The 26,348-nt window shown below is 54.5% G+C and overlaps 9 protein-coding genes across 9 annotated transcripts; 2 read left to right on the top strand and 7 right to left on the bottom strand.

The window, feature by feature from the left end:
• Window positions 1-5: 5 nt before the first annotated feature.
• BDY24DRAFT_341009 (mitochondrial carrier domain-containing protein) lies at window positions 6-1,681 on the bottom strand (the record flags this gene model as incomplete). The annotated part of the gene is made up of 8 exons (XM_076637425.1): window positions 6-158; window positions 261-326; window positions 427-482; window positions 570-632; window positions 715-877; window positions 978-1,224; window positions 1,333-1,416; window positions 1,542-1,681. 8 exons carry the CDS (start codon window positions 1,679-1,681, stop codon window positions 6-8), a joined length of 972 nt encoding a protein of 323 aa, XP_076496184.1.
• A 157-nt stretch (window positions 1,682-1,838) lies between these two features.
• BDY24DRAFT_390368 (uncharacterized protein) lies at window positions 1,839-5,997 on the bottom strand. The gene is made up of 12 exons (XM_076640644.1): window positions 5,819-5,997; window positions 5,662-5,744; window positions 5,557-5,581; window positions 5,246-5,484; window positions 5,045-5,176; window positions 4,308-4,979; window positions 3,742-4,230; window positions 2,602-3,663; window positions 2,507-2,527; window positions 2,367-2,420; window positions 2,164-2,283; window positions 1,839-2,089 (listed from the first exon to the last, which is right to left on the bottom strand). The coding sequence occupies exons 1-12, from the start codon at window positions 5,862-5,864 to the stop codon at window positions 1,937-1,939; spliced, it is 3,096 nt and encodes a 1,031-aa protein (XP_076496183.1). The 5' UTR covers window positions 5,865-5,997; the 3' UTR covers window positions 1,839-1,936.
• Window positions 5,998-8,790: 2,793 nt separating this feature from the next.
• On the bottom strand, window positions 8,791-11,257 carry BDY24DRAFT_415527 (acyl-CoA dehydrogenase; the record flags this gene model as incomplete). Its single annotated transcript, XM_076643458.1, has 13 exons — window positions 8,791-8,907; window positions 9,056-9,163; window positions 9,244-9,312; window positions 9,395-9,556; window positions 9,696-9,791; window positions 9,883-10,018; window positions 10,098-10,204; window positions 10,286-10,360; window positions 10,462-10,517; window positions 10,653-10,728; window positions 10,795-10,895; window positions 10,981-11,060; window positions 11,160-11,257. The coding sequence occupies 13 exons, from the start codon at window positions 11,255-11,257 to the stop codon at window positions 8,791-8,793; spliced, it is 1,281 nt and encodes a 426-aa protein (XP_076496182.1).
• Window positions 11,258-11,537: 280 nt separating this feature from the next.
• Window positions 11,538-12,952, bottom strand: BDY24DRAFT_407074 (translation protein SH3-like domain-containing protein; the record flags this gene model as incomplete). Its single annotated transcript, XM_076642736.1, has 7 exons — window positions 11,538-11,546; window positions 11,627-11,785; window positions 11,875-11,936; window positions 12,020-12,390; window positions 12,575-12,684; window positions 12,792-12,833; window positions 12,947-12,952. 7 exons carry the CDS (start codon window positions 12,950-12,952, stop codon window positions 11,538-11,540), a joined length of 759 nt encoding a protein of 252 aa, XP_076496181.1.
• Window positions 12,953-14,913: 1,961 nt separating this feature from the next.
• On the bottom strand, window positions 14,914-16,229 carry BDY24DRAFT_71177 (uncharacterized protein). Its single transcript, XM_076645077.1, has 3 exons — window positions 15,841-16,229; window positions 15,509-15,712; window positions 14,914-15,394 (listed from the first exon to the last, which is right to left on the bottom strand). The coding sequence occupies exons 1-3, from the start codon at window positions 16,097-16,099 to the stop codon at window positions 15,237-15,239; spliced, it is 621 nt and encodes a 206-aa protein (XP_076496180.1). The 5' UTR covers window positions 16,100-16,229; the 3' UTR covers window positions 14,914-15,236.
• Window positions 16,230-17,129: 900 nt separating this feature from the next.
• BDY24DRAFT_334162 (uncharacterized protein) lies at window positions 17,130-17,766 on the bottom strand (the record flags this gene model as incomplete). Its single annotated transcript, XM_076637157.1, has 3 exons — window positions 17,130-17,297; window positions 17,428-17,578; window positions 17,720-17,766. Coding segments are annotated over 3 exons (366 nt in total), but the record flags the coding sequence as incomplete, so codon positions are not given.
• Window positions 17,767-18,465: 699 nt separating this feature from the next.
• BDY24DRAFT_409768 (beta-catenin-like protein 1) lies at window positions 18,466-22,049 on the top strand. The gene is made up of 16 exons (XM_076642831.1): window positions 18,466-18,541; window positions 18,624-18,687; window positions 18,762-18,902; window positions 18,978-19,071; window positions 19,159-19,296; window positions 19,435-19,714; window positions 19,814-19,907; window positions 20,040-20,173; window positions 20,266-20,355; window positions 20,463-20,645; window positions 20,810-20,902; window positions 21,007-21,015; window positions 21,105-21,326; window positions 21,438-21,572; window positions 21,658-21,730; window positions 21,890-22,049. Exons 1-16 carry the CDS (start codon window positions 18,518-18,520, stop codon window positions 22,000-22,002), a joined length of 1,887 nt encoding a protein of 628 aa, XP_076496178.1. The 5' UTR covers window positions 18,466-18,517; the 3' UTR covers window positions 22,003-22,049.
• A 202-nt stretch (window positions 22,050-22,251) lies between these two features.
• On the bottom strand, window positions 22,252-24,118 carry BDY24DRAFT_415523 (uncharacterized protein; the record flags this gene model as incomplete). Its single annotated transcript, XM_076643457.1, has 11 exons — window positions 22,252-22,314; window positions 22,419-22,463; window positions 22,539-22,578; window positions 22,662-22,726; window positions 22,800-22,809; window positions 22,893-22,992; window positions 23,069-23,097; window positions 23,173-23,267; window positions 23,386-23,449; window positions 23,629-23,852; window positions 24,026-24,118. The coding sequence occupies 11 exons, from the start codon at window positions 24,116-24,118 to the stop codon at window positions 22,252-22,254; spliced, it is 828 nt and encodes a 275-aa protein (XP_076496177.1).
• Window positions 24,119-24,205: 87 nt separating this feature from the next.
• Window positions 24,206-26,150, top strand: BDY24DRAFT_390345 (uncharacterized protein). The gene is made up of 8 exons (XM_076640643.1): window positions 24,206-24,302; window positions 24,390-24,518; window positions 24,602-24,685; window positions 24,764-25,212; window positions 25,298-25,435; window positions 25,508-25,627; window positions 25,701-25,845; window positions 25,933-26,150. Exons 1-8 carry the CDS (start codon window positions 24,233-24,235, stop codon window positions 26,124-26,126), a joined length of 1,329 nt encoding a protein of 442 aa, XP_076496176.1. The 5' UTR covers window positions 24,206-24,232; the 3' UTR covers window positions 26,127-26,150.
• The last annotated feature ends 198 nt before the right edge of the window (window positions 26,151-26,348 follow it).

Raw genomic sequence — 26,348 nt, 5'->3', positions numbered from 1 at the left:
GAAGATCATATCCCCTCCTCTCTCCTCTTCTTCGCATCGCTTCGATCCCGAAACGACAGCAGCATCCCCTCGTAAACCGACCACCCGATCGCAGAGCTAGCTCCTTTCCTAACGATCCGAAGAGAAACACCGGAGAAGAAACCGTGGAGGCCGTGCTCCTGTGAAGGCGAAAGTATCCAAATGAAACGGAGCGAGTCAGTCTTCGTTCAGCCCTCGTTCGAAACAGAGAGGGGAAAGGAGGTGATGAGAGGAGGACTAACTCGATATATCGTTGCTAAAGATGTCCGGAAAGTGGAGTGTTGAGCTGGAAGGACTTGCATTTTGGTCTGGGGAAGGACGGAGCGGAAGGAGGGGAGAAGAGACGCGAGGTCAGCGATCTGACCATGTGAAAGATTGGAGTCGGTGATGACGAAAGGAAGAGCTCACTTTGATACAATCTGCCGGTGCCGTAGCTAGAGTTGCTAGTGTTGCTGCTGTGATACCTGTTGGTTGGAAGGAGGGAGAGAAGGATCAGCCTTGGATCGTTCGAGCTCGAACAGAGGACGAGAACACAAGTGGAGGCGACGAACCTGACAGAGAATGAATCACCGACGAAGGGACGTCCCAATCCGGTCGTACCGATAACAGTTTAGCTGAAGGGAGAGTCCAAGGGTCAGCGATCTCTCAGGGACGCGTCCAGCAAAGAGCATGGGGAGGAGGGAGAAGTGAGCTCACCACAAACGGACTTCGACTCCTCGTAGGCAAGCACGTAGAGTCCAGCGTAAGGAGCGTCTCGGATCGCAGTAGCCGTGAATCCTTGGAAGAGTCCCTTCACTCCCGAGTCGGCGAGGATGGATCGAGAAGCCTGGAGCATCGACGTGTAGGAGTAGAGATTGCTCTGGAAGCGAAACCCAAACGAAACGAGACGAGCTCACAGGTCAGGCTCCTTCTCCTTCTTTGATCTTCCCTTTCTGAGCGAAGGGATGCGATGGACTCACCTCATAACGAGCCTTGAGAACGGTAACGGGATTCATAACGAATCCGACACCTGTACGAGCTATGGCTCCAGCGAGGAGATTTCCTTCTCTGGATAGTTTTGGGAGGGTTGAGGTTGTGGATTGATTGGAGGAGGAAGGATCGCTGACGAGTGGTATTGGGATGGGAAGGGAGAAGTATCCTAGTTGAGCGAGAGCGTATCTAATTTCCGAAAGAGTGTAGAAGTATGCTGCTACTCCTGGGACGTTCCTTCGGAAGAGAGAGAGAACGAGAGGATGGGGAAGGAGATGATCAGCTTTGGATTTCCTTCCGAGCTCAACCATTCCTTCCTTCCGAGATGAAGATGGGCGAGCTTACCGTACTACTGTAGGTGCTGTTCCTCTCCATAACCCTCGGACTCCAGCATCTTTGACAACGTTCTTGGTGATGTGCCATACTTTTCTGGAAGACGAGAAGGGAGGAGGAGGCGAAGGAGGAGGGAAAGTCCGTCAGCTTCATCTTTGCTCTTTCTTCGCCCTCCCGTCGAGATCGAGCTACAAGAAGGACAAGAGAAATGGCATACTCACTTTGAAGTTCCTCCCTGCTGTTGAATTCGAGTCTTGAGGAGGTCTAGTGGTTGTAGGAGGACGGATGAAGCAAGACCTGATGCAGCCCCGGATGTGAGATGATCCAACGCTTTCCGGTCTCGAACTGCTACTGGGGCCATAGAATGAAGATTAGGGACGAGGGGAAAGGTTGCGGAGGGTCTGAATGAGGAGAGCGGACTCGATTTGGCGGTTCTGGGTGGAAGGGAGGAGAGATGATCGATGCAGTTGGAGGAAGGAGTTGCGAGCTCGACCTTTGCCGTCCTGGGCTTCGGCATGTCTTCGTCGTCATGCGAAATTTTGATTCCGAAAGTCTTAGAGGCATCAAAGAGAACAAGCTACTACTGAATGTTCTACTAATAGAACGAGCTCTATACTCAAACCGCAACCTTTAGCCTCTTCGCCGTCTTCCTTCCACCGCTCCTCTTCTCCTCCATCTTCTTGACCACACGTCCGCGTTTCAGCGACGCCCACTTGAGGGAAGCAGCGGCAAGAGCTGTGCTATCGATGAGTTCGAAGGTCCGGAGAGTCTGAGATGCGTCGAGGCAGAGGAAAGGGAGGGTCAGCGACGAAGGAAAGGAGAGGATCGGAGAAGACGACTCACAGCGAGAAGAACAACGAAGAAAGGGTACAGTCGAAGGTCGTCTAGGAGGTTGAAGTACTTCCTGACGAAGCCAACGACGTAGACCGTAGCGTTCTTCGGGTGGATCCGATCAGGCGAGTTCTTGCGAGGGGCAGCGAAAGGGAGGAAGACGCGTCAGAAAAAAAAAGGGAACGACGATAAGCAACGGCAGAAAGGGAACTCACCTGCTCGACCCATCGATTCCAAGAGCACATGAGCATCTTCTGGCCATCGTGAAGCTGAGAGAAGGGGACCGGACGGGGAGAGGACGAGGTCAGCGTTGAAACGAGGAGCCGTCGACTCGAAAGCAATTCAGATCGCTCACTCCTTCGATTTCAAAGATCGCCTGGGAACAGATAGAGTCAGAAAGAGTCAGACTCTGAAGAACTGGATCGTTTCTGGCAAGCCGAAACTACGCACCTCATCTCTCTCTCTCATCCTGGGCGAGTCGTCTCCCGCGACTCTCTCCAGCCTCCAAAGTGCATCCGAGAACATCCCTCCAAGAATCCTCTGCGACGTAGCCTTCGTCTTTCCATTCCTCGCAACCGAAGGGAACGTAACATGCTCCGCCGTCTGAGGGTTGAACGAGAGATTGTACTCTCTCTGAGCGTCAGTCAGAGCCTCGAAGAGGACTTGGCTTGACGAGGACTCGACCGGGTGAGCCTTCGAGCTGCTGGTGGTAGATGATGCCGAAGTTCCTCGAAGAAGGGACGGAGCCGAGATTCCAGCCGACGAGTTGGAGAGGAAGGTCCTGAGGTGGCCGGCGGTGAGAGGTTTGGGAGTGGGGAGGACGATGTTGGGAGAGGAGGAAGGGCGAGGGGAGGGGACGAGTTTCCGCTTGGGACTTGATGTTGAGGAAGACGATCCGAGATCCTTCATGAACTGCTTGAAGTCCGCTGGGGCGGTTGAAGTGGGTTGGGAGGGACGAGGAGCTTCCGACGGAGGGATCGGAGGTTTAGGAAGGGATTCGAAGGATTTGGCCGAACTCGACTGGCTCGGTGCGATTTTGCGTGCAGAAGAGGAGGAGGTGTTGTAAGAAGTTGGTAGAGGAGATGGAGGTTTCGAAGGAGGAGATCGAGATCGAGGGGTTTCGTTCCGCGAGGTTCCGTCGTCGTCGTCTTCGTCCGAGGAGATGTTGTAGACGATTCGGGCGGGTTTCGGTTTCGGATCTTCGAGGAGAGGAGGACGTGAGATAGGAGGTGGCGCCACTTGGTTTCGCCTTGCCCTCGCTCGGTCGATGATTGCAGCACCCGTGGAGGGCTTCTTCCAGTTTGAGGGGCCTGCGACGGCGTTTTCGAAAGGTGGTAGAGGGACGGTTGCTCTTGAAGAGGACGAAGAAGGCGAAACCAAAGGAGAGAGGTTGGACGTAGGGATAATAGGAGGAGCTGATTCCACAGGCGTAGGTACGACGTCGGAGGGGAAGAGTTCGGCGGAGAGAGAGGAGGAGGGGAGACGCGACGACGTTGCTCGATGGGACCGATGCTGAACGAACAAGTCGAAAGAGAGAGAGAAGAGAAAAGTTCAGTATCAAAGCTTCAGAGAAACTGGTGAAAGACTAACCTCCTGGGTGAGGGCGTCCGTGTTCTCGTCGACCGGAGCGTCCGTCAAGAGAGACGAAGCTCGAACGCTCCCCGACCTCTCCCTCGACCTCGGGCTGCTTTCCTCCTGTGCTTTCTCAAAGAGGCGCTCTTCGATGGCCTGTTTTGGGGAGGGAGGAGCCGCGAGCGATGAAGGAGGCTGGACGACGACTTCGGGAACGAGAGGAGGAGAGGCGATCGTCGAATCGTCCATTGGGAGAGCCTGCTCATCGATGGGTTCGTCCAGAACGATTTCGTCGTCCGAGGAGTATAGGAAGTCGAACTCTTCGTCCAACGGCTCTGGAGTGAGAGGCGCCCACTTGCTGGCCGAGGACACTTCAGCGGGGTCATCCTGACGAGGAGAGGAGGTACCGATGGGCGATGGAGCTGGGTCGATGAGGAGGTTGGACGAGGTCGAAAGTAGAGAGGGCTGAGCGAAGAGTCGGCGAAGGGATGAAGGTCGATCCAGGGCCTGTGTGTACAGACGTGGATTCGAGGCAAGTCAGTCCACGTTCCAAGGAGACGCGTCGAAAGCGACAGCTCACTCACCTCCTCGACATCCAAATCCCGGATCTTCCTCTTCTTACTCAGATCCTCCAGAACCGATCTCTCTACCACTGTCGTATCTTCCTCGAAGTTTCCCATCGCCTCTTCGACAGCTCGTTCCTCTCGACGCGACGGACTTTCCGAGGCCGTTTGAACCGTCGATCTCTGGACGACTGTCTCGTCGACTTCGACCTCCATCTCGTCGTTGGGAGCTTGAATGTCGACCGGTAGCTCTTGCCATCGAAAGGTAAGACCGACGTTCCATCCCTCCAGGCGCGCACCGTCGTGGTGTAGAGCAGTTTGGAAGGGTTCCGCCTGGTTGATCCAGCGTCCGAAGAGGTTGTCCATTCGAACGATCTCAATCTGAGCTTCCGGGAGTCGAATCAATCCGGAGGAGACCTTTCGGAACGACGAGAACGCCTTGAGGATCCATTCCGAGGGTCGTCCTTCCGGGTCGGTGAAGGACAGGAACTCGACTCGAAGTCGAAGGGTGTCCATGGGAAGGAGACCGAGCTGTCCGGCGAACGATGGGAGGGAAGGGTCCAGGGTGACGAAGACGGCTTGGTCGACCTCGAAGGAGATGGGAGATTCGAGACTGGCGAGACCGTCAAGTTCGTGACGGAGACGGGACGAGTGAACTCGCTGCTCGACGACGGTGTCTCCAAGTCCAAAGGTCTGAGAGAAATGATAAGACGAAAGCTCAGCGACGAGAGGGAGAGATGGAGAAGTTAATAACTCACCGTCTGGATGACCGACACTCGAATCGTGACTCGAGAGGGTCGAGGGAACTCGTTTCTTCGCTCGAAAGAGGTGAGTCGGAAAGAGGCGAGGTTGATGAGTAAGGATCGTTGCCCCGACTGAACCCAAGGATCCTAGAATAGACCAGAGAGGAACTATCAGCAGCTGAGGAATAAAGAAAGAAGGAAACGCGTCGGACTCACGTCTGCAACCACCGCCTCCTCCTCTCTCTCTTTCACAACCTCCAAGGCCTCGACCTCGACCTCGTTCTCCTCCTCGTCGAGAACGATGAGCTCCCGCTCCTTCCCCTTCCCGTCCGAGATGCTTCCGATGAAGAGGGACTTGTAAACCTTGATGAAGGAGTCCCAGCTGCCGTCGAAGTTGAGGAGAGAAGGAGTCGGACGCTCGAACGACAAGGCGACTTGGTCTGCGAACATTGATCCTGCAAGAAAGCAGGAGTAGATAGAGAGTCAGGATTGACTCAATCAGATCGCAGCGTTATGAATATACTCACGAGTCCAGGTGATGGTGCGACGAGCCTGGGAGAAGAGGATGGGAAGCAAGGTCAGGACGAGATCTCTCCAGCGAAACAGGCGAGAAAGGCTTCAAAAAGACTCGCCTCGTCCAGAACAGCGGTGCGGAGTTCCTCCTCGGAAGAGCTAAAGGCATCTCCAGTAGAGATAACTTGGCACTCGAGACGGTCTGTGAACGAGAATGAAGAGAGTCAGCACCGAAGAAGAGACGAGGGACGAACGGGAACGAGGAGCTGAGCTCACATTTCGAATCGTCTCCCCGGGTGACCTTGACACTCGCTGGAACCATGGCTGCCTCTCCTCCATCCTCAGCCCAAGTGAGATCGGCAGGTCCGTCGAACGCAGGAGGTTCGGGTGCGACAGACGACTGAGAGCTCGAGGCACCTTGAGACGCGTCGATCCTCTGCGACTCCTCCTCTTCCTCCTCTTCCTCGGGCGGTGAAGCGACGATGGCAGGTAGTGGCTCCTCCTGAGATGACTGATAGTATCGAGAAGAAGTTGAAGCGGCGACTTTTGAGGATGAAGGTCGAGAGCCGAGGAAGATGGGTTCGTCGTCGTCGTCGTCGTCTGGTGCTGGAGGGGTCGATGGCTCGACTTCTGGATGAGCATCCGGTGCGCAATGACGACCTCGACCTCGTTTGACGGGACCAACGATGACTTCGGCCTCGACCTGGGGAAACGAAAGGCCGTCGTTGAGTTGGGTTTCCTCTCCGTCGTCCTTGATCTCTCCATCCTCCAACTCGTCCACCTCGGGTTCCAACTCGTCCTCTCTTGCGGCATCCGCCTCCTCTCCTTCAGGATACCCGTCCTCTCCTACAGCATCCTCCGCGACGACCATCACCTTCTCCTCGACGTTGCCAAGTTGCGGCTCAGGCTCGTAGTAGATGCAATCCGACTCCTCGTCCTCCTCTTGTTGTTGCTGTTGAGAGCCGTTGAGTTGTTCCTCCTCAGAAGCTGTCTCCACCGGGAGAGTCTTGGGTTGTACGAGTGAGTAGAGATGAGAGCGACTGGAAATTGGGAACCCACAAAAAAGCGAACGATCAGAACCTGTCGATGTTGCGGTGGAGAGAAAGGAGAAGCTGGAAAACTCACTCGATCTTGACAGAAGACTTGAACTTCTCCTCGGCAGCATCGGCAGATCTGATCAAACTCGAACTGATGTTGGACTCCAGTCCGAACGAAGCGTCCGTCCTCTGACTCGGCCATGGTCCTCGACTGCTCTCGTTTGGAAGGAGATCCTCCTCGACCTCGATTTCCTCCTCGGCGACTCGTCGATTCCTCGATGCTGAGCGAGCTGATTCGGTGGGTGGGATTCTCTTCGGAGTTTGAGAGACTTTCGAGGAGGGACCAGCCGAGGTTGCGTTGGGTGGCGTGGGGACCGGTCGGGGTTTCTGAGGAAGACGCGACGAGGAAGACGACGAGGGTCGAAGAGAGGTGCGAGGAATCTCGGAGGGACGTTGATGAAGTTCTGGGATGAAGGTGGAGGTAAAAAGACTGATGGGGCCGTTGGGAGGGGAGGAGCTCTCTCTCCTTCGACGTGAAGGTTTCTTGTGTGAGGGAAGAAACGCGCCGTCCGACGTGCGAGGTCGAGAGGAGGTGACCGAGCTGAAGGAACACGAAGAGCTCAGAGTCAGTGAAACAAAAATGTGTTTCGAGGGGATAGAACACGACTCTAGAATCCCACCTTGAACGAGAGAACGAACTGCTCGAACTCGAGAACCCAAACCACTCCTCCGCAGATCTCTCCTCCGACGTGTCCAGCGACCTGAGGGCGAACCTGTTGCCAGTCGTCTTCTCGAGGAAAGGGAATCCATCGGGGACTACACACACAATAACGCAACGAATCAGTTCTTCTGATCTCTCTCTCTCGGGGGTGAAAGGAGGGAAAAAAACGGAAGCTCACCCATCTCAAACAAGACCTCCCACAGCTCGCCAGCCTTCAGCCTCATGTTCGTCAAAGCTCCCTTCTCCAACTCCTTCCAAACCAGAAGGAGCATCTTCCTCTTCTCCCCATCTTCCGTTCCAACCGCTCGTTCCTGCTTCAACGCTCTAGCCAGCAACTCCTCCTTCGCTGCCTTCCCCAAGCCAACGGGTGCTCCTACTCCTCCTCCGAGCTTGAGCATCTGCCTGAGATCCCTTCTAGCGAGCTTCCTAGCCCAGTGCTGAGAGGAATCGGCGAAGTAAGTTGAGGGACCTTGGTCTACTCCTCGAGCCCATTGTCGGACGGTTTTGGCGAGCTCGACGGTCGGAGGGGAGGGAGAGGAGGCGAGAAGAGAGGTGAGGAAAACATGCAAAGGGGAGGGAGGAGGAGGTTTATCAACGAGAGTAGACGTCCATGTTGATGAGTTGGGGTGAGGAAGTGGCGGTGGTTGTGCTGGAGAGTCTCGAGCGAAAGGGTTGGGTCGTTTGGAGGACGAGGCGGGCGGAGGAGGGGGAAACGAGTCCGACGACGACGACGAGATGCTGGGATTTTGAGGTCGGAAGGATGAGAGACCAGTCGACGTATGTTTCGAAGATGCTGTGGTGGGTTGAGGTGGTGGTAGAGGTGAGCCGTCGGCGGAGTAGAGCTGAAGAAGTCAGGGCAAGTGAAGGGAAGGAAGGAAGGAGGTGAGCTCGACTGATCCCGTAAACCCTTTCTTCTTCCTCCCTCTCAGCCTTTTCCCTCGACTTGTCGACCTCAATAGAAGAGTCCGAAAACAAGGACCTACATGAGACCAGTAGGTAGGACTCGCTCTCTGCTTCCCCTTATCCAGCGTAGGTGTCTCCAGAGGCTCGAGCGTTCGAGGTTGGGCGACGTTCGACGGCCTCTCCTTCTTCGACGACGACGACGAAGAGCCAGAAGCGTTCGACCCGTAGGATTCCGAATGCATAGAAGGTGACGCGAGAGGGAGACCCGTAGGCCGATGCAAAGAAGGCGGGTGAAAGAAGAGAGGGCGAGGGGGATGCGGTTGGGGAGAAGGAGGAAGGGAAGGGAGGGGAAAGTTGAGCTCGAACGAATCTGAAGTTTCGAGAGGACGCGCCTCTCTTTGCCTTCTCTGTCTCCCTTGACTTTCAGCCATCCCCTTCTACCTGCCGAATGCATCGTTGGGCGGTCCCATAGTGTGAAATGAACTTTTGGTCGTAAAATAATGCAAAAGAGCGCATAACCGACCCTGCTCCCCTCATCTCTTCCATCGTTCCTCCCAGCCCTGACCTTCCCTAGGGTGCTTCCCAGCTTACTTTCCACCCAGTCGCTTCTGGATTGACTTCGCGATTGTTGAAAGCTGGATGTTGCTCGTTCCCTCGTAGATCTTTCCGATCATCGAATCCCTCCAGTACTTCTCGATTCCAGTCTGTCGTTTCGAACCAAACGCGAAAAAAGGAAATCCAAGTCAGCCGAGCTCTCGGTATCCTTCCCACCTCCCTACACACTCTCAACTTTCACCGGATGCGTAGAGGAGGAAGGACTGGGAGAGGGAAAGGAGAAAGACGCGAACGAACCTCTCGAGTGAATCCGACTCCTCCGCACCACTCGATGGCCTGACCAGCGGCTCGCTCGGCGACTTGAGAAGCAAAGTACTTGGCCATAGCGGCTTCGGTAGTGAAGGGCTGTGAAGAGGAAGAAGGAAGAGGTCAAAAAACACCTTCGAGTTTGATCGACGCGAAAAGAAAGAGAGAGAGGGACGAACCTTTCCCTCGTCCTTCAGTCGAGCAGCGTTGTAGGTCAACAGACGGGCAGCCTCAATATCGACGGCGACCTGAAGAGAAAGGGAGAGACAAAATAGTCAGTCTGAGGAGAAGGCAAGTTAAGAGGGAAGGAGCGAGGAGAAAGAGCCTCACCTTAGCGAACTGATGAGCCATTCCCTGAAACTCTCCAACGGGCTTTCCGAACTGCTCTCGCTGGTAGGTGTAGGCGACGGACTTGTCGAAAGCTCCCTGGGCAAGTCCGACCATCTGAGCAGCGATTCCGATTCGTCCCTCGTCAAGGATTTGGATGGCGATCTGGAGACGAAAACACGACGCGTCGAGACGACACGAGACAAAGAAACAAGGAAGTCAGCTTTCGACGACGACTCCAAGAGCCTGAGCTCCATTGAAAGCGGGAGATAGACAGAGAGGCAGGGAAATGCGTTGAACGTACCTTGTATCCCTTTCCGACCTCACCGATGAGGTTCTTTCCAGGGACGACGACGTCGTCGAAGTCGAGAGTGCAAGTCGAAGAGGCCCTGATACCGAGCTGGAAGAACGAAATCGGGCAAGGATAACACAATGAGTCAGCTTCGAGAGTAAAACGAAGAACTGAGCTCAAGAAGAGACCTGAAACACACCTTCTCCTCCTTCTTCGCAACCTTGACACCCATCTCCTTCTCGACGACGAAGCACGTAATTCCCTTGTACCCCAGGGAAGGATCAACAGTGGCGAAAACGAGGAAGATCTCGGCCTCGTAAGAGTTGGTGATCCACCTGCAACAAAGCATGCTCAAAAAGCAAGTCAGCGAAACGAAACGAAGAGGGAGGAAGACGCGTCGAGAACGAAACGCACATCTTGGATCCGTTCAGGACCCAGTCGTCTCCCCTCTTGGTAGCAGTAGTCTTGAGAGCGAAAGCGTCCGATCCGGAGGAAGGCTCGGAAAGAGCAAAGCATCCGAGCTGAACCGATCCAAGAACAAGAGGTCAGTTCGAGTCGCTCCAGATCGAGAGAAAGAGGGAGGAGGAGGTGAAGGGACGAACCTTGTTCTCCGAGAGCTGAGGAAGGTAGGTATCCTGGACGTATTGCGAACCGTAGTGTCGGAAGATGGTGTTGACCTACACAGAAGCGAAGGAAGGGAAGCTTCAGATCGAGGAAAGCAAAACGATGGCCGGGGCAGGGGAGGGAGCTCCCTCCTCTTCCTTGAGCAAAAACTCACGAGAGTGTTGTGGACATCAGCCATGACGGAAACACTAGGGTCGACTTTGGCCAGCTCTGCCAAGCACCGAAGAAGAGCGATGGGGAAGAAAAAGCAGCAAGAGAGAGAAGACCGAGGTCAGTTTCCTGTCCTTGCTCTGGCACTCTGTCGGGAGAAAGAGGGAAGGTCAAGATGAGAACGAGAGAGCGTACCTTCGATAGCGATGATAGCACTAGTGAAGGAGCACTCGGCTCCTCCGTGAGCTTCTTTGGTCTCGATTCCCATCAACTGTGAGAGGAAGAACGAGAGTCAGCGCCGAGGAGGAGGGAGGGGAAGAGGGGAAGCTGAACTCACTCCCTGCTCGAAGAGACCCTTGATGATGGCAGGATCCATAGACTCGGCCTCGTCCATGGCTCGAACCTTAGGTCCAACGACGTCCTCAGCGAATCGACGGACTGGAAGAAGTGGAAAGAAAGAAGCGTGAGCTGGGAGGGAGGGCTGAAAGTCGAAGGCGATGAGGAGGAGTGAGCTTGAACGAACCGGACTCTCGAAGAGCGTCCTCGTCTTCGGTGAAGCTGAACAGACTAGAGGGTCCTCCAGTAGAGATGCATCGGTGAGAGCTGATAGAGAGAAACGGAGAAAGGAATCAGCTCGATGGAGGGAAAGGGACGACTCGGCCATCGAGAATGAGGAAGGACGATGAAGGCGGTAGGACGAACGAGACGGCAAGAGGAGCGTTGCTGAACTTGAGAGCAGATCGAGAAACAGTTCGAAGAGATCGACTGGCAGCACGGGGGAGGAGAGTAGTAGAGAGCATGTTGGGGTTGAGGAGGGAAATCTGGGTCGTGGTTTGAGGGGAAGGAAGGGAAAAAGCAAGAGCTCGACCTCTCCTCGGTTGTTTTCTCGCCGTCCGGCTTTCTCACGCGCCTTCGGCCCTCTCCCTCAGTTTTTAGTTCGAAAAAGCAGGTTTTCTCCCTCGAGACTTGCTTCGAACGAGGATGATGCTACAACTATCCGAGAAGTTGATGCATAAAAGAAACCATAGAGCGAACAAAGAAAGCGTAGCGACCCGAAACCGGCGTGCGAAACAGCTATCCTTACTCGACCTAAACGAGGCGAGACGGAGCGAAGGAAGAGTCAGGGAGGAGTTCGTTCGAAGGAGAAGCAGAGGAGAAGGAGAACGCACCTTGGTGGTTCCTCGGATGAGACCAGTTCGTCGGGCAGCAATGAGACCAGCCTTCTGTCCGGCAACGGCGTGTCGGGAGATGGTGGAAGCCTTTCCGATATGCTGGTGGTTTCCTCCTCCGTGGGGATGGTCGACGGGGTTCATGGCAACACCACGAGTCTGAGAAACGCGAAGAAAAAGAAGGGAGGACAAGGTCAGCGAACCGAGAAGGAAGAAACGAGCAAAACGAAAAGAGACGCGCTGCTCACCCTGGGCCACGAGTTCCTCTTCGCCTTGAACTTGTGGAAGGCTCGTCCAGCCTTCAGCAAGGCTGTAGGTAGAAGAAGGAGACGGAAGAAGCGATCAGCTTCGAGCTTGAGAAAGAGAAGAAAGCGAGCTCGAAAGGGGACGTACGCTTGTCGATCCTTCCTCCTCCAGCGACGATACCGATGGTAGCCCTAGCAGATCCGGAAACGGTCTTCTTGGCTCCCGAAGGAAGTCTCAGTCGGGTCTTGTTCTCGTCGTGAGAGTGTCCGATAACGGTAGCGTAGTTTCCGGAGGTTCGAGCGACGGCTCCTCGGTCACCAACTCGCTCCTCGACGTTGCAGACAACGGTTCCCTCGGGGCACTGGTTGAGGGGGAGGACGTTTCCGATGGAGAGAGCGGCCTTCTTTCCACAGTAAATGAAGGATCCGGTGGTCATACCCTCGGTGGCGATGAAGGTCTCCTTTCGGAGCTTGTATCGGTAAGGGTCTCGGAAGACGACCTGGGCGAGGGGAGCTCCTCTGTTGGATGGGTGGGACGATGGTGGTGAGGTAGTGGTTTGTGATGATGACGGAGAGGAAGGCGTTGAGAGGGATGAGGAGGAGAGGAAGAGAGAAGGAAAGAGTAGGAACGCGTGAGTCTCGAGTCGAGGGGAAAGGGTCGAAGGAGGGAGGGAGGTTGGAAGGAGAGGAAAGCTGAACGAACCGTCCGGTGTCGTGGATGATGTCCTTGACGATACCTCGAACGTAACCGTTCCTCTCGGCGAAGTCGAGAGCTCGGAGTCGGGCAGGCTCCTTCCTGTTGTGGGTGTGGGACTGGAGGGAGGGAGCAACGAAGGAGGGCGAGAGGTGAAAAGTCAGCTCGAGTTTCCTTCCTCTTGAGCTTTGCTCTTTTCTAGATCGAAGACGAGCTCAAGACTCACCTTGAAGATACCTCCAGACTTCCTTTGGTTCAAGATGACTCGCTGTGAGGGTGAAAGAGCAGACGAGGAAGGCGAAGGAGGGGAGGGGAGGAGGAGAAAGGTCAGAGAGGTTTCGCGAGGTCGGGTTGAGTGGAAGCGAAAGACGAGGTACGCACTCCCATGGCTACGGTTGGTGATGAGTCGAAAGGGACGGAGAAGGAGTAAAGGTCAGTGTTCTATTGGGACGATGAAAGGTTCCGGATGAGGTGTTGATGGAGGTTTGGCGAGAGGTGAAGGAGGTTGAGGGGAGGAGGTGTTGAGATCAAAGGTTCGTCCTGCATTTTCCTCCAGCACCATCTCCAGCCCATACCAGCAGCACCTCTCCATGCTCTCCGTATCTATCCTCTTCCCACATGCTCTCCCGCAGTTCCCAGACTCGCTCGAGCATCCCAGCAGTCCCCAACGACGTTCCTTCTCCAAGCTCGCAAATCCAAGCGGCTCTCCCTGCTCTCGCTCCTCCCGAGCTTCCTCGTCCTTTATCCGTGGAGATGTGAATGAAGCTGTATGGTGTAAGGGGTAGAATGGATATGCTGCTTACCTGTGAAAGAAAAAGAAAAGAAGTAAAAGTTGAAGGTCAGCTTCAAACTCACTGGGAAAGAACCAAGCTCGACGACCTCTTTGCTCTCCTCCTCCCTCCCTCCCTGCCTCCCTTCCTTCCGCTTTCTCCTCCTTCTGCCAGAGCGATCCTTCCCGTTCTTTTTCGACGTTGGATTGGGGAGGGGAGGAGGGAGGGCGTTGCAGTCCAGTAGAAGGTGAAAAGAACTCTCACCTAACTAAACTTGAGTTGAGGTTGCTGGCAAAGGATAGGAAGAGACGAGGTCGGCCAGCCAAAGGTTTTTTGAAGGCTGTGGCTGATTCTCTCTTCCCTCTTCCCTCCCTCCTTTCCCTTTCTTCTTCTCTCCTCCCTTCGCTCAAGTCCTCTCTGCGACCTCTCCTGTCTTCTTTCTGTTTTATCCCTATCCATAATTTCATCCCAGTTTCCAAAAACGTCAAGCAAACACGACCACTCCAGCGTCTGTCCTCCGCCATTTCTCTCGTGCTTCCTGATCCGTGAACGACGAAGCAGAAGAGAGGTCAGCCCTCGATCAAGACTCTCGGAGGGAACTTCGATAGGCTGCGAGAGAGGGAGAAGAACAAACCTTTCCCCTCAACCCTTCTTCGACCTCTTCGCCGACGATCCAGCGCCCGACGCGCTCTTCCTCTTGTTTCCACCCGACGACGATCCCGAGGACGATTCGGTGACTTTGAGAGACTTGACGAGATTTTCAAACTTTTCGGAGGGGCAGTTGGTCGTGGCTGCGATGACAGATGGCAGAGAAACAAATCGTCCGTCGCGTCGTTGCGTTTCTTTCTTGCTCAAACGAGAGACGAGAAAGGCGTGCATGAGGGAGCGTGAAAAGTGCAGGACGAGTGATGTAAGCGAAGCAGAAAGGTTAAGCAAAGAAAAGAGAGCGAGAGGCGGTGAGTCGTTATGTGAAAAGCAAGAGCGAAAATTCAATCGAGAGGAACGGTCTGTAGCAAGAGGGAAAGAGAGCAAGAGAGAGAGAGAGAGAGAGAGAGGCAGGTAGGTAGCGCGTGCGGGTCGTAAAAAGGAAGGTACGTAGAAAGGCGTAGTAGTTGTGCGTGCAAGAACGAGACGGAGAAGAAGAGGGAAAACCTAGTCGACGCCGACGGTCGAAGAGGGGAGCAGCGATTGAGGAGTCGAGGACGTCCTGAGATCGAAGGAGTTGGTAGCAGTATCTAAGGTAGTTGTTGGGTTCGGCGCAGACGAGCTTGTGCCTCTTCCAGTCCGAGGCTTGGTGTTCTGGAAGGAAGGAAGAGAGGAGAGAGGGCGAGGAGGAAGAGTCAGACGCGACGAGGACGCGTACGAGCGCCGACGCAGAGACGGAAGGAGACGAACCCTTCGAGCATTAGGCTACTGCGAGACACTTTAGAAGCAGCAGGAATTCCAGAGAAATGATCAGCTTCGGATTGAGGAGTCCGAAAATCGTCCGAGCGGAGAGAAAGAGAAGAGGAAGGCTCACCTTCTCGCAAAGCATTCGTTCCCGACCTCCCTTCTCCACAAGCCTCCCCTCCAACCTCAAAGCAAGATGCGAGAGCTCTTGACGAGTCTCCGACGTCCGCGAGAGTCTGATGATCCGAATTCCCGGCCTGACCGACGTCGGGAGCGATGGGCTCGAATCCTGAAGCGACGAGAGGTGCTGGAGCGACGGCGGACTCAGGGGATGCAAGGTCCTAGATGATGGACGCAATGTAGATCGATAAGGAGATGCATGCGCAGATGGAGTTGTTGATGGAGCTCCTCCGAGAGAGCTTGGCCTGAGGGCGCGACGGAGACAAGAGAGAGGAAAGAAAGAGCGGAGACGAAACGAGTCAGCGTTGGAAGATCAGGACCCGACCACGACGTCACTTACCTTCGAGGCTGACGTTCAAAGCTTGATGCTTCAACACCTGTGCTTTATCTAACATTTCCTTCAAGCCTGCCACCCTCTGCAGCGCGGTCGACCAGGCCCTCGTCTCCAAGTCGTCCGTTTCCATCAGAGCCTCGTCCCGCTCCCATTCAGCTAACGTCAGACGAAGGAGAAACCGCGTCAGTTCGTTCCTCCTGCCACGGAGATACCAAAGGGGGCGATGGCAAGAGGGAGTAAGGTAAATTGAGGAGAAGGACGGGGACTCACCTCGAACCCTCAGCGCCTCCACTCCCAACCGAAGTTTCAACCCCTCGAACTCTTCTACCGTCTCCTTCGACTCGATGATCTCCAGAGGAACAGATCGCTGTCCGTCGACGACTCCATCGCATCGAGCTGGTAGGGTTCCGAGAGAAGAGACTCGAGGGCCGGAGGTGTCGACCGAGCGGGAAGGGGAGGGAGAAGAGTCTTGAACTGTGTGAATAGCCGAGTGCAGAGAGGTGCATCAGTCCAGCTGTCTTCTTTTGTAGCTCGTACTTGTAAGAACAGCGGCACAGGAGGAGAAGGGAGAGGGAGAGAGAGAAAAGGAAGCTCGAGCTCACCTCCGTTCTTCTTGCAGACTTCCCTCTCGTCCTTCACCAAAGAATCCCTGTTCTCCGACTGCTGACCGTGGGACTCGACGAGATCAGTAATCGTCTTATGGCTGATCGTTGCAGGGAGGGCTCCAGAGACTCCAGCCGTGGTCGAGGGAGCAGGGGAAGGGAGGGAGGGGAGGTTGTTGTTGACAAGAGGAGACCTTCGTTGAGCGTTGGCGTTGGAGGTGGTAGGGAAGGATCCGTCGAGCGAAGCAGGAGTCGACATCGAGTTGATCGGTGATGATTCGTAGGTGGGAGAGAGGAAGAGAAGAGGGAGTGTATGATGGTGGGTGGAAGGAAGAGAAGGGAGGGAGGAGGGAGGGAGGAGGGAGGGAGAGGAGAAGCCCTTCCAGCTCGACGTCGATCGAGCTCAAGGAACGAGAACGTTGATGGAACGTCGAAGAAGGAAATCGAAGGGAGTTCATCTCTCGAGGACGTAGGGACGAGAGAGTCTAGAAGATTGGTCGAAGAAGAGGCGAGTTGTGGATGAGAGGAAGAAGAGAGGTCGAGATGGAGGTCAGCTTGAAAACGGTGAGCTCGTCGCTCCTTCCTTTCCTTTTGAACGTCGAGAACCGGAGCTTTTCGCACCTTCCGCAAAATTTTCCAGTAAGGATTCGAATCCGAGATACATGCGATGTGTTCTGTTGCGAATCGAGAACGGTCGCTCTCTGCTCTGAGGCGCGTTCGACCTGAGGGAGGCAGGAGGTCGGATCGAAAGCCTTCCGTCAACCCTCTACTCGTCGCAGAGCTTGTCTTCTTCTCGCAAACGGAACACGACAAAAGTACTCTCAAACATGAACTCACTGATGGATTCGCCTGCTCCGAACCTACCACGCTCCTTCCTCGGCTCGTCGTGAGTTCGTTCCCCGACGCGTCGTCGTTCTCGTCGTTCTCTGTCGATCTCGACGATGCACTGATTCAGAACGCTTGAGTTCTAAACAAAGTCCGAATCGCTCCTCTCAAGCTCTCCATCTTCGACTTGACCTCCTCGACTCCGTGGAGCGACCCTCTTCCGTCTTTCCTCATCCTCGACGCGTCGTTTTCTTCTCTTCTTCCCTTAAGGACTCCCCTCCCGAAACAAGACTTTTCAAACTTGTCCCAATCCATCTCCCACGCACCCATCACCCTCCCTCAAGGCTCCACCCCTCGCCTCTTCTCCTCTCCCATCCCCATCCCAAACCCACTCTCTTCTGTCTCCCTCCTCTTCTCTAAAGCACCCTCCCCCTCGCACCCACTCCCACCCCACCCTTCCCAGCTGCCTTATCGAACATCTTGGCCTTCTTGGTTCCGATCTCCACACTCCTGACGGCGGTCGTCGCCTTGCTGAGTCGAATCGGGCGGTTTCCGACGTACTTGCCGTCCATCTGCTTCCAGGCGAGGAGGAAATCCTCGGGGTCAGAGAAGGCTAGGAAGGCGTATTTGGACTGTGCGAATAAAAGGGTTGGGGGAGGGAGGGGAAGAAGAGGGTTAGTGAGAGAGAGGAAGGAGGGTCGAGAGGACGGGGGTGGAGTTGGGTTGGGTTTCGCGGAACAGAGAGAAAGAGAGCGACCTCACCTTGTTACTCAGCCGATCCTTGATAACCTTGGCCTTCTGGAACGTCTTGTACTTTGAGAAGGCTTCCGTCAGGACCTTCTCTGTGCAGTCGTTCGAGACGTCCGAGACGAAGAGGCGGAACCATTTGGGATCCCATTCGGTGAGGGTTTCGCTGGACGGGGACGACGAGAAGGCCACAAATCGAAGAAGAAAAGTCAGCTCGAGATGTACAGATGCTCCTGTTTGTAAAGAAGGGGCGAGGGAGCGAGCTCGACAAAAGCGAGAAGGGACAACAGAAACGACCTGAACTCACTCATCCCACATCTTCCCTCCTCCCTTCCTGATCACGGTCGTCCTCTTCCCCTTGGTTTTGCCACCTTCCGGCTCAGTCTTTACGTCCTTCTCCGAGTACTCCTCCTGAGGAGGCAGGACTCCGTACGCTGAGGCTTGCTGCTGCTGTTGCTGAGGAACCTCGTCCCAAGGGTTGATGATCGGAGCGGATTGGGAGGCGTACTGACGAAGAGAACGAAAGCGACGAAGAGGAGAGGAAAAGTCAGCGTGGGCGTTCGCTTGTAAGTGTAGAGAGAAGAAGGAGCGAGTCGAGGAGCGGTGGTGGATGAGGGAAGCGAAGGAAGGAGGAATCGTGCGAGCTCACCCAATCTGCCGACGAAGAGGAGGAAGCCACTGGAGCTTGAGCGACTTGAGCTTGAGCCTGAGAGTAAGCGTAGTAGGCGTAGGAAGCAGCAGTGGCAAAATCGTAGCCTTGACTCTCGTAGTACTAAGACCAAAAGGGAGGAGAAGGAGGTCAGGAAGTGAGAAGGAGAAGGAGAAGGAGGAAGGAGAAGAGAGCGAGCTCACGGTTTGCCACGCTTTGACGTCGTACGCGGATTGATCCATTGAAGAAGGAGAACGGGAAGAGAGAGTGGAAGAGTGAAAGAGAAGAGCTGGTAGTAGTGGTGAGTCGGAATGTATATATCGACTCTGTGACGGTTGATGACGAGAAGGGGGAGGCGCTCTCGAGTTGCTCTCGTCTTGCGATTTTCGAGCTCGATCCTCAACGACCACAACCCTCCCTCTCAACCGTTTTTAAACAGATTCTTCTCTAGACAAAATGGATATCGACAAGATGTTCAAGGTGAGCAGTTTTTCCAGCGAGATTGGCGAGCGAGCGCACGAGCGAACGTCAAGCTGACCTCTCTTCCTCCCTCTTTCGCCAGGTTCCTTCCATCCCAGCTTCCAGCTTAGGGAAGAGGAAGGCTTTCGGAGATCTACCTTCTGCTGGTAATTAACCCTATGTGCTCTACTCTGCCTTCCAATCTCACCCAGAGCTGATCCGCTCTGCCTCGTTTCTACAGAGGAGCTCAAGAAGTTCCTTCCCTCCTCCTCGGATGGCGACCAACCTCCCTCTGCGAAATCGAACGGAAAGAGAAGAGCTACGGTAGTGGACGAGGAAGAGGAGGAACAGAGGGAGAGGGAGGATCCGTATGATTTCGCTCGTGAGTTCTATGCGAAGAGGAGAGAAGGGAGAGATGCGTCGAAGCTCACCTCGTTTCCTTTCGTTCTCGATCCAGCTGGTGGGGACGCCGATTACTTTGTAGACGAGGACGACGAAGGGAGGATGTTTGGTGGAGGGTTGAACGAGGACCAGAAAGTCATCTTCGACATGTACGTACTCAGCGAGCTCGTCTCTTCGTTCTCCTTCCCTTCCTCGCTCGAGCTCACCTTCCTTCCCTTCGTCGTCCTTTGACTCAGGTTCGACCAAGCTGGAGAAGACGGTCAAGGAGAAGAGACAGTCACTCTTCCCTCTCTTCGTCGCCAACTCATCCAGTTCGAGAGGACCGTCAAGAAGAACCAGGAGATGAGAGTCAAGTTCCCCGATGAACCTGAAAAGTGAGCTCGACGCGTCCAAGTCTCCCTCATCCCTTCTTCGATCTTATAGACAGAGAGACCCATTTCTACTCAACGCCCGATTACCCTTCCTTTAAACCATACTGACCCCTCCCTCTCACCGTCGGCTCTCTTCTTTAGGTTCATCGACTCCGAATCCAACCTCGACTCTGCTCTTCACTCCCTCACCACCATCCTGCCTCAAAACCCCAAACTCTTCTACCCAGAACTCGTCAAGGGAGACACCTCCACCGTTCGAATCCTCTCGGAACTTCTCAGTCATGAGAACTCGGATATCGCTCTAGACGTCGTACAGGTGCTCGTCGAGTTGACGGACGAGGATGTCGAGCAGGTAGAGGAGGACGAGGAGGATGAGGATGAGGAGGGAGAAAAGGGAATGGGTGTGCTGGTGGGAGCTCTGGTGAGTTTGGTCTTCTGATCGCTCAAGGGAGGAAGAGAGGAGAGAGAGAGCTGACTCCGAACCTCTTGTTTTTCAACGCGTCTCTTTGTTCGAACACAGCTCGACGTCAACATCTTTGAACTCCTCATCGCCAATCTCTCGAGACTCGATGAGAAGGAGGAGACGGATCGTCAGGGTGTTTTCCAGACCCTTGGTGAGTCTCACTCTCCTCTTTCGCCGTCCTCGCTCGGCGCGTCGTCCACGTCTCCTCCCTTCTCTTCTCATCCCTTTCTTGGCACTGACCACGTCCCTCATCCCTTTGTCTTCGAACTCTTCCTTTCCTCAGGCATCTTCGAAAACCTCCTCTCCTTCAACCCAGCTCTTGCCGAAACCCTCGTCGAAACCACCACCGCTCTCGACTGGCTCCTCAAGAGGATCGATGTGAAGGAGTACGATTCGAATAAGCAGTACGCTTCGGAGGTGAGTGACCCAAAATTCTTCCTACACCTTCTTGGCGACGAGTGAACGAAACGACACGCTGACTCGTTTGGTTCGTCTGATTCGTTGTTCAGATCCTCGCCATCCTCCTTCAGCAATCCCGACCGAACCGATTAAAGCTGGGTGCTCTTCAAGGAGTGGATACTTTATTGAAGGTTCTTTCGGTGCGTCCTTCCCAAACCTCTCCTCTCACCTCCGAGTCCTTTCTTGCTCTCGTCGTCGCGTCTCGCACTGACCTCCTCCCTCGTTCCCCTCGTTCCTCTCGACATAGAAATACCGAAAAGCCGACCCCTCCGACCAAGAAGAACAAGAGTTCATGGAAAACGCCTTCGACGCTCTTTGCTCGACTCTCGCTGAGCCCGAGATGAAGGAGGCTTTCATGGAGAGCGAGGGAGTCGAGTTGATGGTGATTTGCATGAAGGAGAAGAAGCTGAGCAGGGCTAGGGCTATAAAGGTGAGCTTGGATCGGACGAAGGGATATGGCTTGGGATGGGTTGGGTGGTCGGAGGGGACAGAAGGCAGAGGAGAAGGATGAGGGTGTAAGGAGACAACGGAGGGCAAGAGAGGAGGGTGCTCGCCTTAGCTGACTCGTTCTCCTTTGTACCCTTTCGAAATCAGGTCCTGGACCATGCTCTGAGTGGCCCTGAAGGATCGGACAACTGCGAGAAGTTCATCGAGGCGTTGGGATTGAAGACTTTGTTCGCTGCTTTCGTGAGTTGTCTTCGTTCTCGTTCTCGTTCTCGTCGCGTCTTGTTCGTTCGTGCTCGAACTCGAGCTGACTCTTCCCTTCCTTTCTTCCGCTTTCTTTGTCTCAGATGGGAAAGGTTTGTCCTTCTGCTTGCCTCTCTCTCTTTCTCGCTCCCGCCGCGTCCCGTCCTGACATCGCTCTCCCCTCCTCCCTTTCGTCGCATAGGGATCCAAAAAGACCAAACCCTCTTCGGAAGACACCGAGCATATCCTCGGTCTCCTCGTCTCCCTCTTCACCAACCTAGCTTCGGAAACAGCTCCTCGGATTCGCCTGCTCGCCAAGTTTGTCGAGGGCAGCTACGAGAAGGTTGATCGACTGGTGGAGTTGAGGGAGGAGGCGGAAGGGAGGCTGATGGGTATTGAAAGGGCTATCGATGAGGAGAAGAAGGTCAGTCTGGTCGTCCTTTCATTTTGAGGCCTGGGTGAGAGGAGGAAGTGGGAACGAAGAAAGAGAGCGAGACAAGTTGGGCTGACTTGGTTTTGGGTTCCGACGAAACAGACTCTTGCGTTAGAGGGAACCGAGATCGACGAGGACGACGAGCAGATGTTCTACCTGAGGAGGTTGGAGGGAGGATTGTTCACGTTGCAGATGATCGATTACATCCTCGCTTGGTTGATCATGGAGGACGATGGGGTGCGTCGCCTTTCTCTTCTCTCTCCCTTTTTCGCTCGAACCTCGCTGACGCTCTATCACGCTCTCTTTTCGTTGGTTCTCGCAGGCACGAGATCAAGCAATGCTGCTCCTCGAGAGGAAGGATCAGACGTTCCAGGAGATCATTGATGTGCTGCAAGGTTCGTACTGTTTCTTCCTTTCTCGTCGAAGCGTCGATCCTCCTCGTCTCCTTCCCTTTACGGACCCGCTCCTTCGCTACTCTCTTTCAATGTCCTGACTCGACGTCCCTTCTTCTTTCTCTCCACCTTATTTCGCTTTGTTCGACTCCACGACAACAGAGCAACACGACAACGTCGGCGACGCATCTTCGGAGGAGGGAGAGAACTCCGCAGCGGAGAGTCAGAGGATGATCCTCGAGGGGTTGATGACCTATCTTCGAGGGAGCGTTTAGTATAGGTCGTCTTCACTACCGATGATCAGATGTCTTACCTGGACTCGAAGCTGGTGGGAGCAGATAGGAAAGGAGAGCACGGCGAGAGCCTCTTTCAAGAGAAGAGCCGTGCGGAGAAGAGAAGAGTCAATCATCAAACACGGATGATAGGAAACAGTACCGTCATAAACTAGGAAGCACGTAAGAGAGGAGATAGCGAAGCTCGGAGCAAGTCCAAAACAGCTAGACGAGAACGAACTCTGGAGGTGATCAGATGCGAAGATCGAACGACGACTGCCAGAAGACGAGAAGGACGAGGGCGAGAGCGACAATCTGATGGAGAAGTTATGAATTTCGAAGTCAGCTAGGTACGGAGGAGGGGAGAAAGTGGATGGGAGGGCGCATCTCAAAGTAACGCAAGCGACGGAAGACTTCACAGAAGGAAGCCAAGGCGATATAGTTGAAGAGGAAAGCTTTCGTAGCTGTCGAGGGAAAGAGGGAAACGAATGAGCTCTGCTCTTCGAGGAACTCATGGATCGATTCGACGAGACTCGAACGCTAATCTCCGACCTCCCAAACGACTCGACGTAGCACAGCCTGCTCGAAGAAAGTTCAAAGGGAGAGCAAAAGGTTCGGTCAGCGGACGAAGAAAGATAGAGCAAAGGCGAAGGAGTGCTCACCTTGATTCTTGAACGAGCTCGTCTCCTTTCGTCGCAAAGCAGGCTTGTTTCCGGTGGTTGACGACCTGCGGTTCTGAAGAGAGAGAGAGGAAATAGTAAGCGCGGTAACAATGACAAAGGAGAGGAGACAGCCCTCACGGTGGTCGAACTGAGAAGAGAAATGGGAGGAGAGCAAAATGCGTCGGTCAGCGGCGCATCAAGGCAAACACGCTGAAGAAGGAATGGACGAACAGATGAAGGTCAAAGTAGGTTATCAGAAGACGGTGTTGCGATGCTCGAGAGTTCTGAGGTCTGAGGCGAAGCAAAGGAACAATGGGGATCTCGAACGAAGCTGAAAAGCGGAGGAGAGGACAGCGGCGGCTGACCGAGGCCAGCGCAGGAGGAGGAAATCGTGAGCGTGAAGGCACAACGGTCGTAGAACATGAGATTAGAAGGTCTGACGGAGATAGTGGGGAAATGGCAGAGGAATTCAGTAAGAGTCGAGGAAGAGGAAGACGACGGAGCGACGAACTGACGACGAGTGAAGACGAGGACGAAAGCCATCGTCCTAGGGATCGAAGCTTGAGGTTGCACTGAAGAGAAGAGGAGCCCAGGATAAGCGGAATTCTACTCGAGGAGGAGAGAATCGGCTCACAAGGTGTGAATCAAAACTGCAAGAGGGAAGAAAGAGGTCGGCCATCACGCGTCGCGATCAAGCTGGAAAGGGAGAGCGACAAGAACGAACCATGAAATCGTCTCCAGCGTCAATCCAGGAGTATCCAGGTGTAGTGAATACCTTGCCATAGAGTCTGAAGAACGATCGGACGACGGCAAGGGGGAAGGAGGAAGAAGAGATCTGGATCAACGTCTCCGAGGTGCGACGCTCTCCAACCTTCCGACCTCTGCTTGGGTTGGGCTGGGTCTTGATGGGATACGGTAGTCGTACTTGGAACAGAGATAGCCCAGTAATGCGACCATCTCAAGCTACGACGTGAGATCCTCCAGTCCATGGATTACGGCGACGGTGAAGACCTCAACGACGACTCCTGATCCTCCGTTCCCTCGACGGTTGTGATGTTTTCTCGGGGTAGGAGGGCGACCAGGAATGATTCTGCGGGGAGCGTGGCGTCCTACGTTCAGAAGAGTTTGGAGAGGAGGAGGATTGTCGACCAAGGAAGCGAGGGAGGTTGGCCGTCGTCGAGGTGTCGATCTCTATGAGAGCGGCGAAGGAAGACCTCGAAGGGGTCTCTGTCCTCTTCGATCTTGGTGAGGTGAAGTCCACCTTCTTCTGGTCTTGAGCTGGGAATTTGAGGATGTCGTCGAAGTCGGAGGAGGCTGCTCGAAGGTGAAGAGATCGAGTTGCGAAGAGCGTTCCGCAAGACGACCAGGTCTGCTTCGGGGTAGAGAGGGAAGTTCGGATGATAAGTATACGAATCTGCCTCGTCCGAGATGTCGTCCGCTTTCCTCTTTGGGGCCATGGAAGGAGGGAAGGAGGGAGAGAGAGGAGCTCGTCGAAGTTGGAGGTCAGAACAGTTTCGTCCCTCCTTTCCTCTCTTTGGCTCCCAACACGATCCCCTTCACCTTACGTTTTCATGGAACCCGTAGCATCATCTTCAACATCGAAGGCTCTTCTCCTACCTCGGATCAAGAAATCGAGTCCAGGTGAGAATCTGCTTCCTCAAAGGGAGGAACTCGAGAAGGATGAGCTCTGACCTTTCCTTCCTTCCCTCCCTTCGTACTGTCCTCCAGCTCCTTCAGCCGCTGGTCGGTTCGCAACCTCTCGCTTTCTCACCAAACCATCCAGAAACCCAGTAGTTTCCTCTCCTCGGAAGCCGTCTCAGAAGAGAAGCTTTTTAGGCACGCTAGCGGGGAATCAAGGTGGGCAAGATCGAGAAGGAGAAAGGCGAAGTTGACCAGAGCTCACTCAAGATCGTTTGTTTCGTTGCCTTGCGACTTCATAGATACCGGAACTGGATATGACTGGGTAGACCAAGCTTCCCTCGTCGACCTAAAGGGAAAAGGAAAAGCTACAGAGGCCGATAAGCGTGAGTCTGACGCTGGTTGGATCGCAGCGTTTGGAGACTCGAGCTCACCGTCCCTTCCTTTCCTCCCTACTCTACCAGCCTACGACGTACCATCTCGCTTCATGTCGGCATCCACGTCCTCCAAACCACCAACTCTATCCTCATCATCGTCAACCAAACTTCCTAATCCATCGTTGCGCTCCTCAGCAACTTCGTCCAGTCGATCAAAACCACTCAAACCTCGTCCTCCTCCTTCGACCACTGCCAGTCGCCCACCTAAACCTAAAACAACTTCACACCTACCACATATACCTCCATCCCCCCTCGAGTCGACTAGATCAGCTGCTACGACCTCAGCTCGACGGCCTGGAGCAGGAGGAGCGAAGAAGAGCTCGTCGAAGCTCTCAGACACGTCCTCGCTTGGTTCGACCAAAGGCGGAAGCGTGTTGGGTCAGAGCGTACGAGGGAATCCTCCTTTGATCAAAAGTACTGTAGCCACGGTCGCTGAGGAGGAGGCGTCTTCCAAACCCTTGTCGTGGCTTGATCTCGTTCGCCCCTTTCCTCGACGCGTCGAATCCTCTCGTTGGCAGGACTGCCCTGACTCTCGTTTCGATCCACCATCTTTCGCTTCAGGCTCACTCCCTCGGATCGATCACCATCCCTCCCCCGTCTTCGAACCCAACCCTTCACACTTACGCCGAATTCCTCTTCCTCCTCCTCGGTCAAGTCAAGCTCACGAAGGTCCTCGACGAGTCGACGAGGAGCGTAGACGTGAGTCTTTTTCCGTCGCTTATCCATCGATCTTCTACTCGACAACTGACACAGACCCGTTGCGCTTCCCAGGGAATCTTGAACGAGGCAAAGGAGTCTCTGGCGAAGGCTGAGGAGGAGGTGAGAGAGGAGGTCGAGAGGGAGCGGTTGGGGAAGGAGATAGAGCTGCTAGACTCTCTTCTGGACCCGAAGGTACGCCTACGATCTTTGCGTTTCCTTCACGTTGCTGATGCTGGCCATCTAACGCGTCTCTCTTTCGAACCAGATCGGCCATCGCCTCATCCCTCTCCTCTTCGAGCTTCATCAAGCTCAACAAACCTACAACTCGCTCCTCCTGAACGTCTCTTCCGACTTTCCACCATCCCATCATCACACCCTCCCAATCATCAAGTTCCTCGACCATACCTTCGGTGAGTTCACCTTCATTTCGAGACGCGTCGTCTCTCTTCGATCTCACCTCGGCTGATCCTCCTCTTTCCCGCCTTCTTCCGCCTCAGCCAACTCCCTCACCGCGCTCTCAGCTCTCCCCTCGGTCCCTGGAAGCCCTCTCAACAACGTCCTCTCCCAGTTAATCGCTCGAACGGAGGACAAGCTGGCAGTGCTGAGGAAGGTGAAGGAGGTCGTCGAGGGAAGGAGAGACGTGTTGAGGAAGAAAGTCTGGGAGGAAAGTCTTCGTAGGGTAGTCGAGTAGCTACTGTAGTTTCTGCTTGCTGGTATGTAGTATGCTTCCCTTTGTTGTTGTTTTTCCTGGTGGACGCGTCACGACGAGCAGAAAATCAACCGACTCCGAGGGCGTGGTCGAGCTCTATTTTCGTTGGCCTCCCTTCCTTTCTCCTCGTTCCTCAACCACAACCACGACCCCGAAAAAACCCTCTCTACTCACTCCCCAACCAGACTTTACATCTCTTCAAGG

This window comes from Mrakia frigida (assembly GCF_051309035.1).
Source record: "Mrakia frigida strain ATCC 22029 unplaced genomic scaffold BDY24scaffold_17, whole genome shotgun sequence".
Taxonomy (NCBI): domain Eukaryota; kingdom Fungi; phylum Basidiomycota; class Tremellomycetes; order Cystofilobasidiales; family Mrakiaceae; genus Mrakia; species Mrakia frigida.
Note: the sequence above shows the minus strand (reverse complement) of the source record. Positions and strands in the feature narration are given on the sequence as shown.

What these genes read in the sequence shown, in the direction of transcription:
- BDY24DRAFT_390368 (XM_076640644.1), bottom strand. Translation starts at nt 5,864, where the DNA reads ATGGTTCCAGCGAGTGTCAAGGTCACCCGGGGAGACGATTCGAAAT. An exon ending in CCGGGGAGACGATTCGAAAT is followed by an intron (nt 5,745 to 5,818) that starts GTGAGCTCAGCT and finishes TCTCGTTCACAG; the next exon opens with ACCGTCTCGAGTGCCAAGTT. An exon ending in GGGATTTGGATGTCGAGGAG is followed by an intron (nt 4,231 to 4,307) that starts GTGAGTGAGCTG and finishes CTGTACACACAG; the next exon opens with GCCCTGGATCGACCTTCATC.
- BDY24DRAFT_71177 (XM_076645077.1), bottom strand. Translation starts at nt 16,099, where the DNA reads ATGTCGACTCCTGCTTCGCTCGACGGATCCTTCCCTACCACCTCCAAC. An exon ending in AGTCTGCAAGAAGAACGGAG is followed by an intron (nt 15,713 to 15,840) that starts GTGAGCTCGAGC and finishes CTATTCACACAG; the next exon opens with TTCAAGACTCTTCTCCCTCC. An exon ending in GGAGGCGCTGAGGGTTCGAG is followed by an intron (nt 15,395 to 15,508) that starts GTGAGTCCCCGT and finishes GTCTGACGTTAG; the next exon opens with CTGAATGGGAGCGGGACGAG.
- BDY24DRAFT_409768 (XM_076642831.1), top strand. Translation starts at nt 18,518, where the DNA reads ATGGATATCGACAAGATGTTCAAG. An exon ending in TTCCCCGATGAACCTGAAAA is followed by an intron (nt 19,297 to 19,434) that starts GTGAGCTCGACG and finishes TCTCTTCTTTAG; the next exon opens with GTTCATCGACTCCGAATCCA. An exon ending in GTGTGCTGGTGGGAGCTCTG is followed by an intron (nt 19,715 to 19,813) that starts GTGAGTTTGGTC and finishes GTTCGAACACAG; the next exon opens with CTCGACGTCAACATCTTTGA.
- BDY24DRAFT_390345 (XM_076640643.1), top strand. Translation starts at nt 24,233, where the DNA reads ATGGAACCCGTAGCATCATCTTCAACATCGAAGGCTCTTCTCCTACCT. An exon ending in CACGCTAGCGGGGAATCAAG is followed by an intron (nt 24,519 to 24,601) that starts GTGGGCAAGATC and finishes GCGACTTCATAG; the next exon opens with ATACCGGAACTGGATATGAC. An exon ending in ACTCTCTTCTGGACCCGAAG is followed by an intron (nt 25,628 to 25,700) that starts GTACGCCTACGA and finishes CTTTCGAACCAG; the next exon opens with ATCGGCCATCGCCTCATCCC.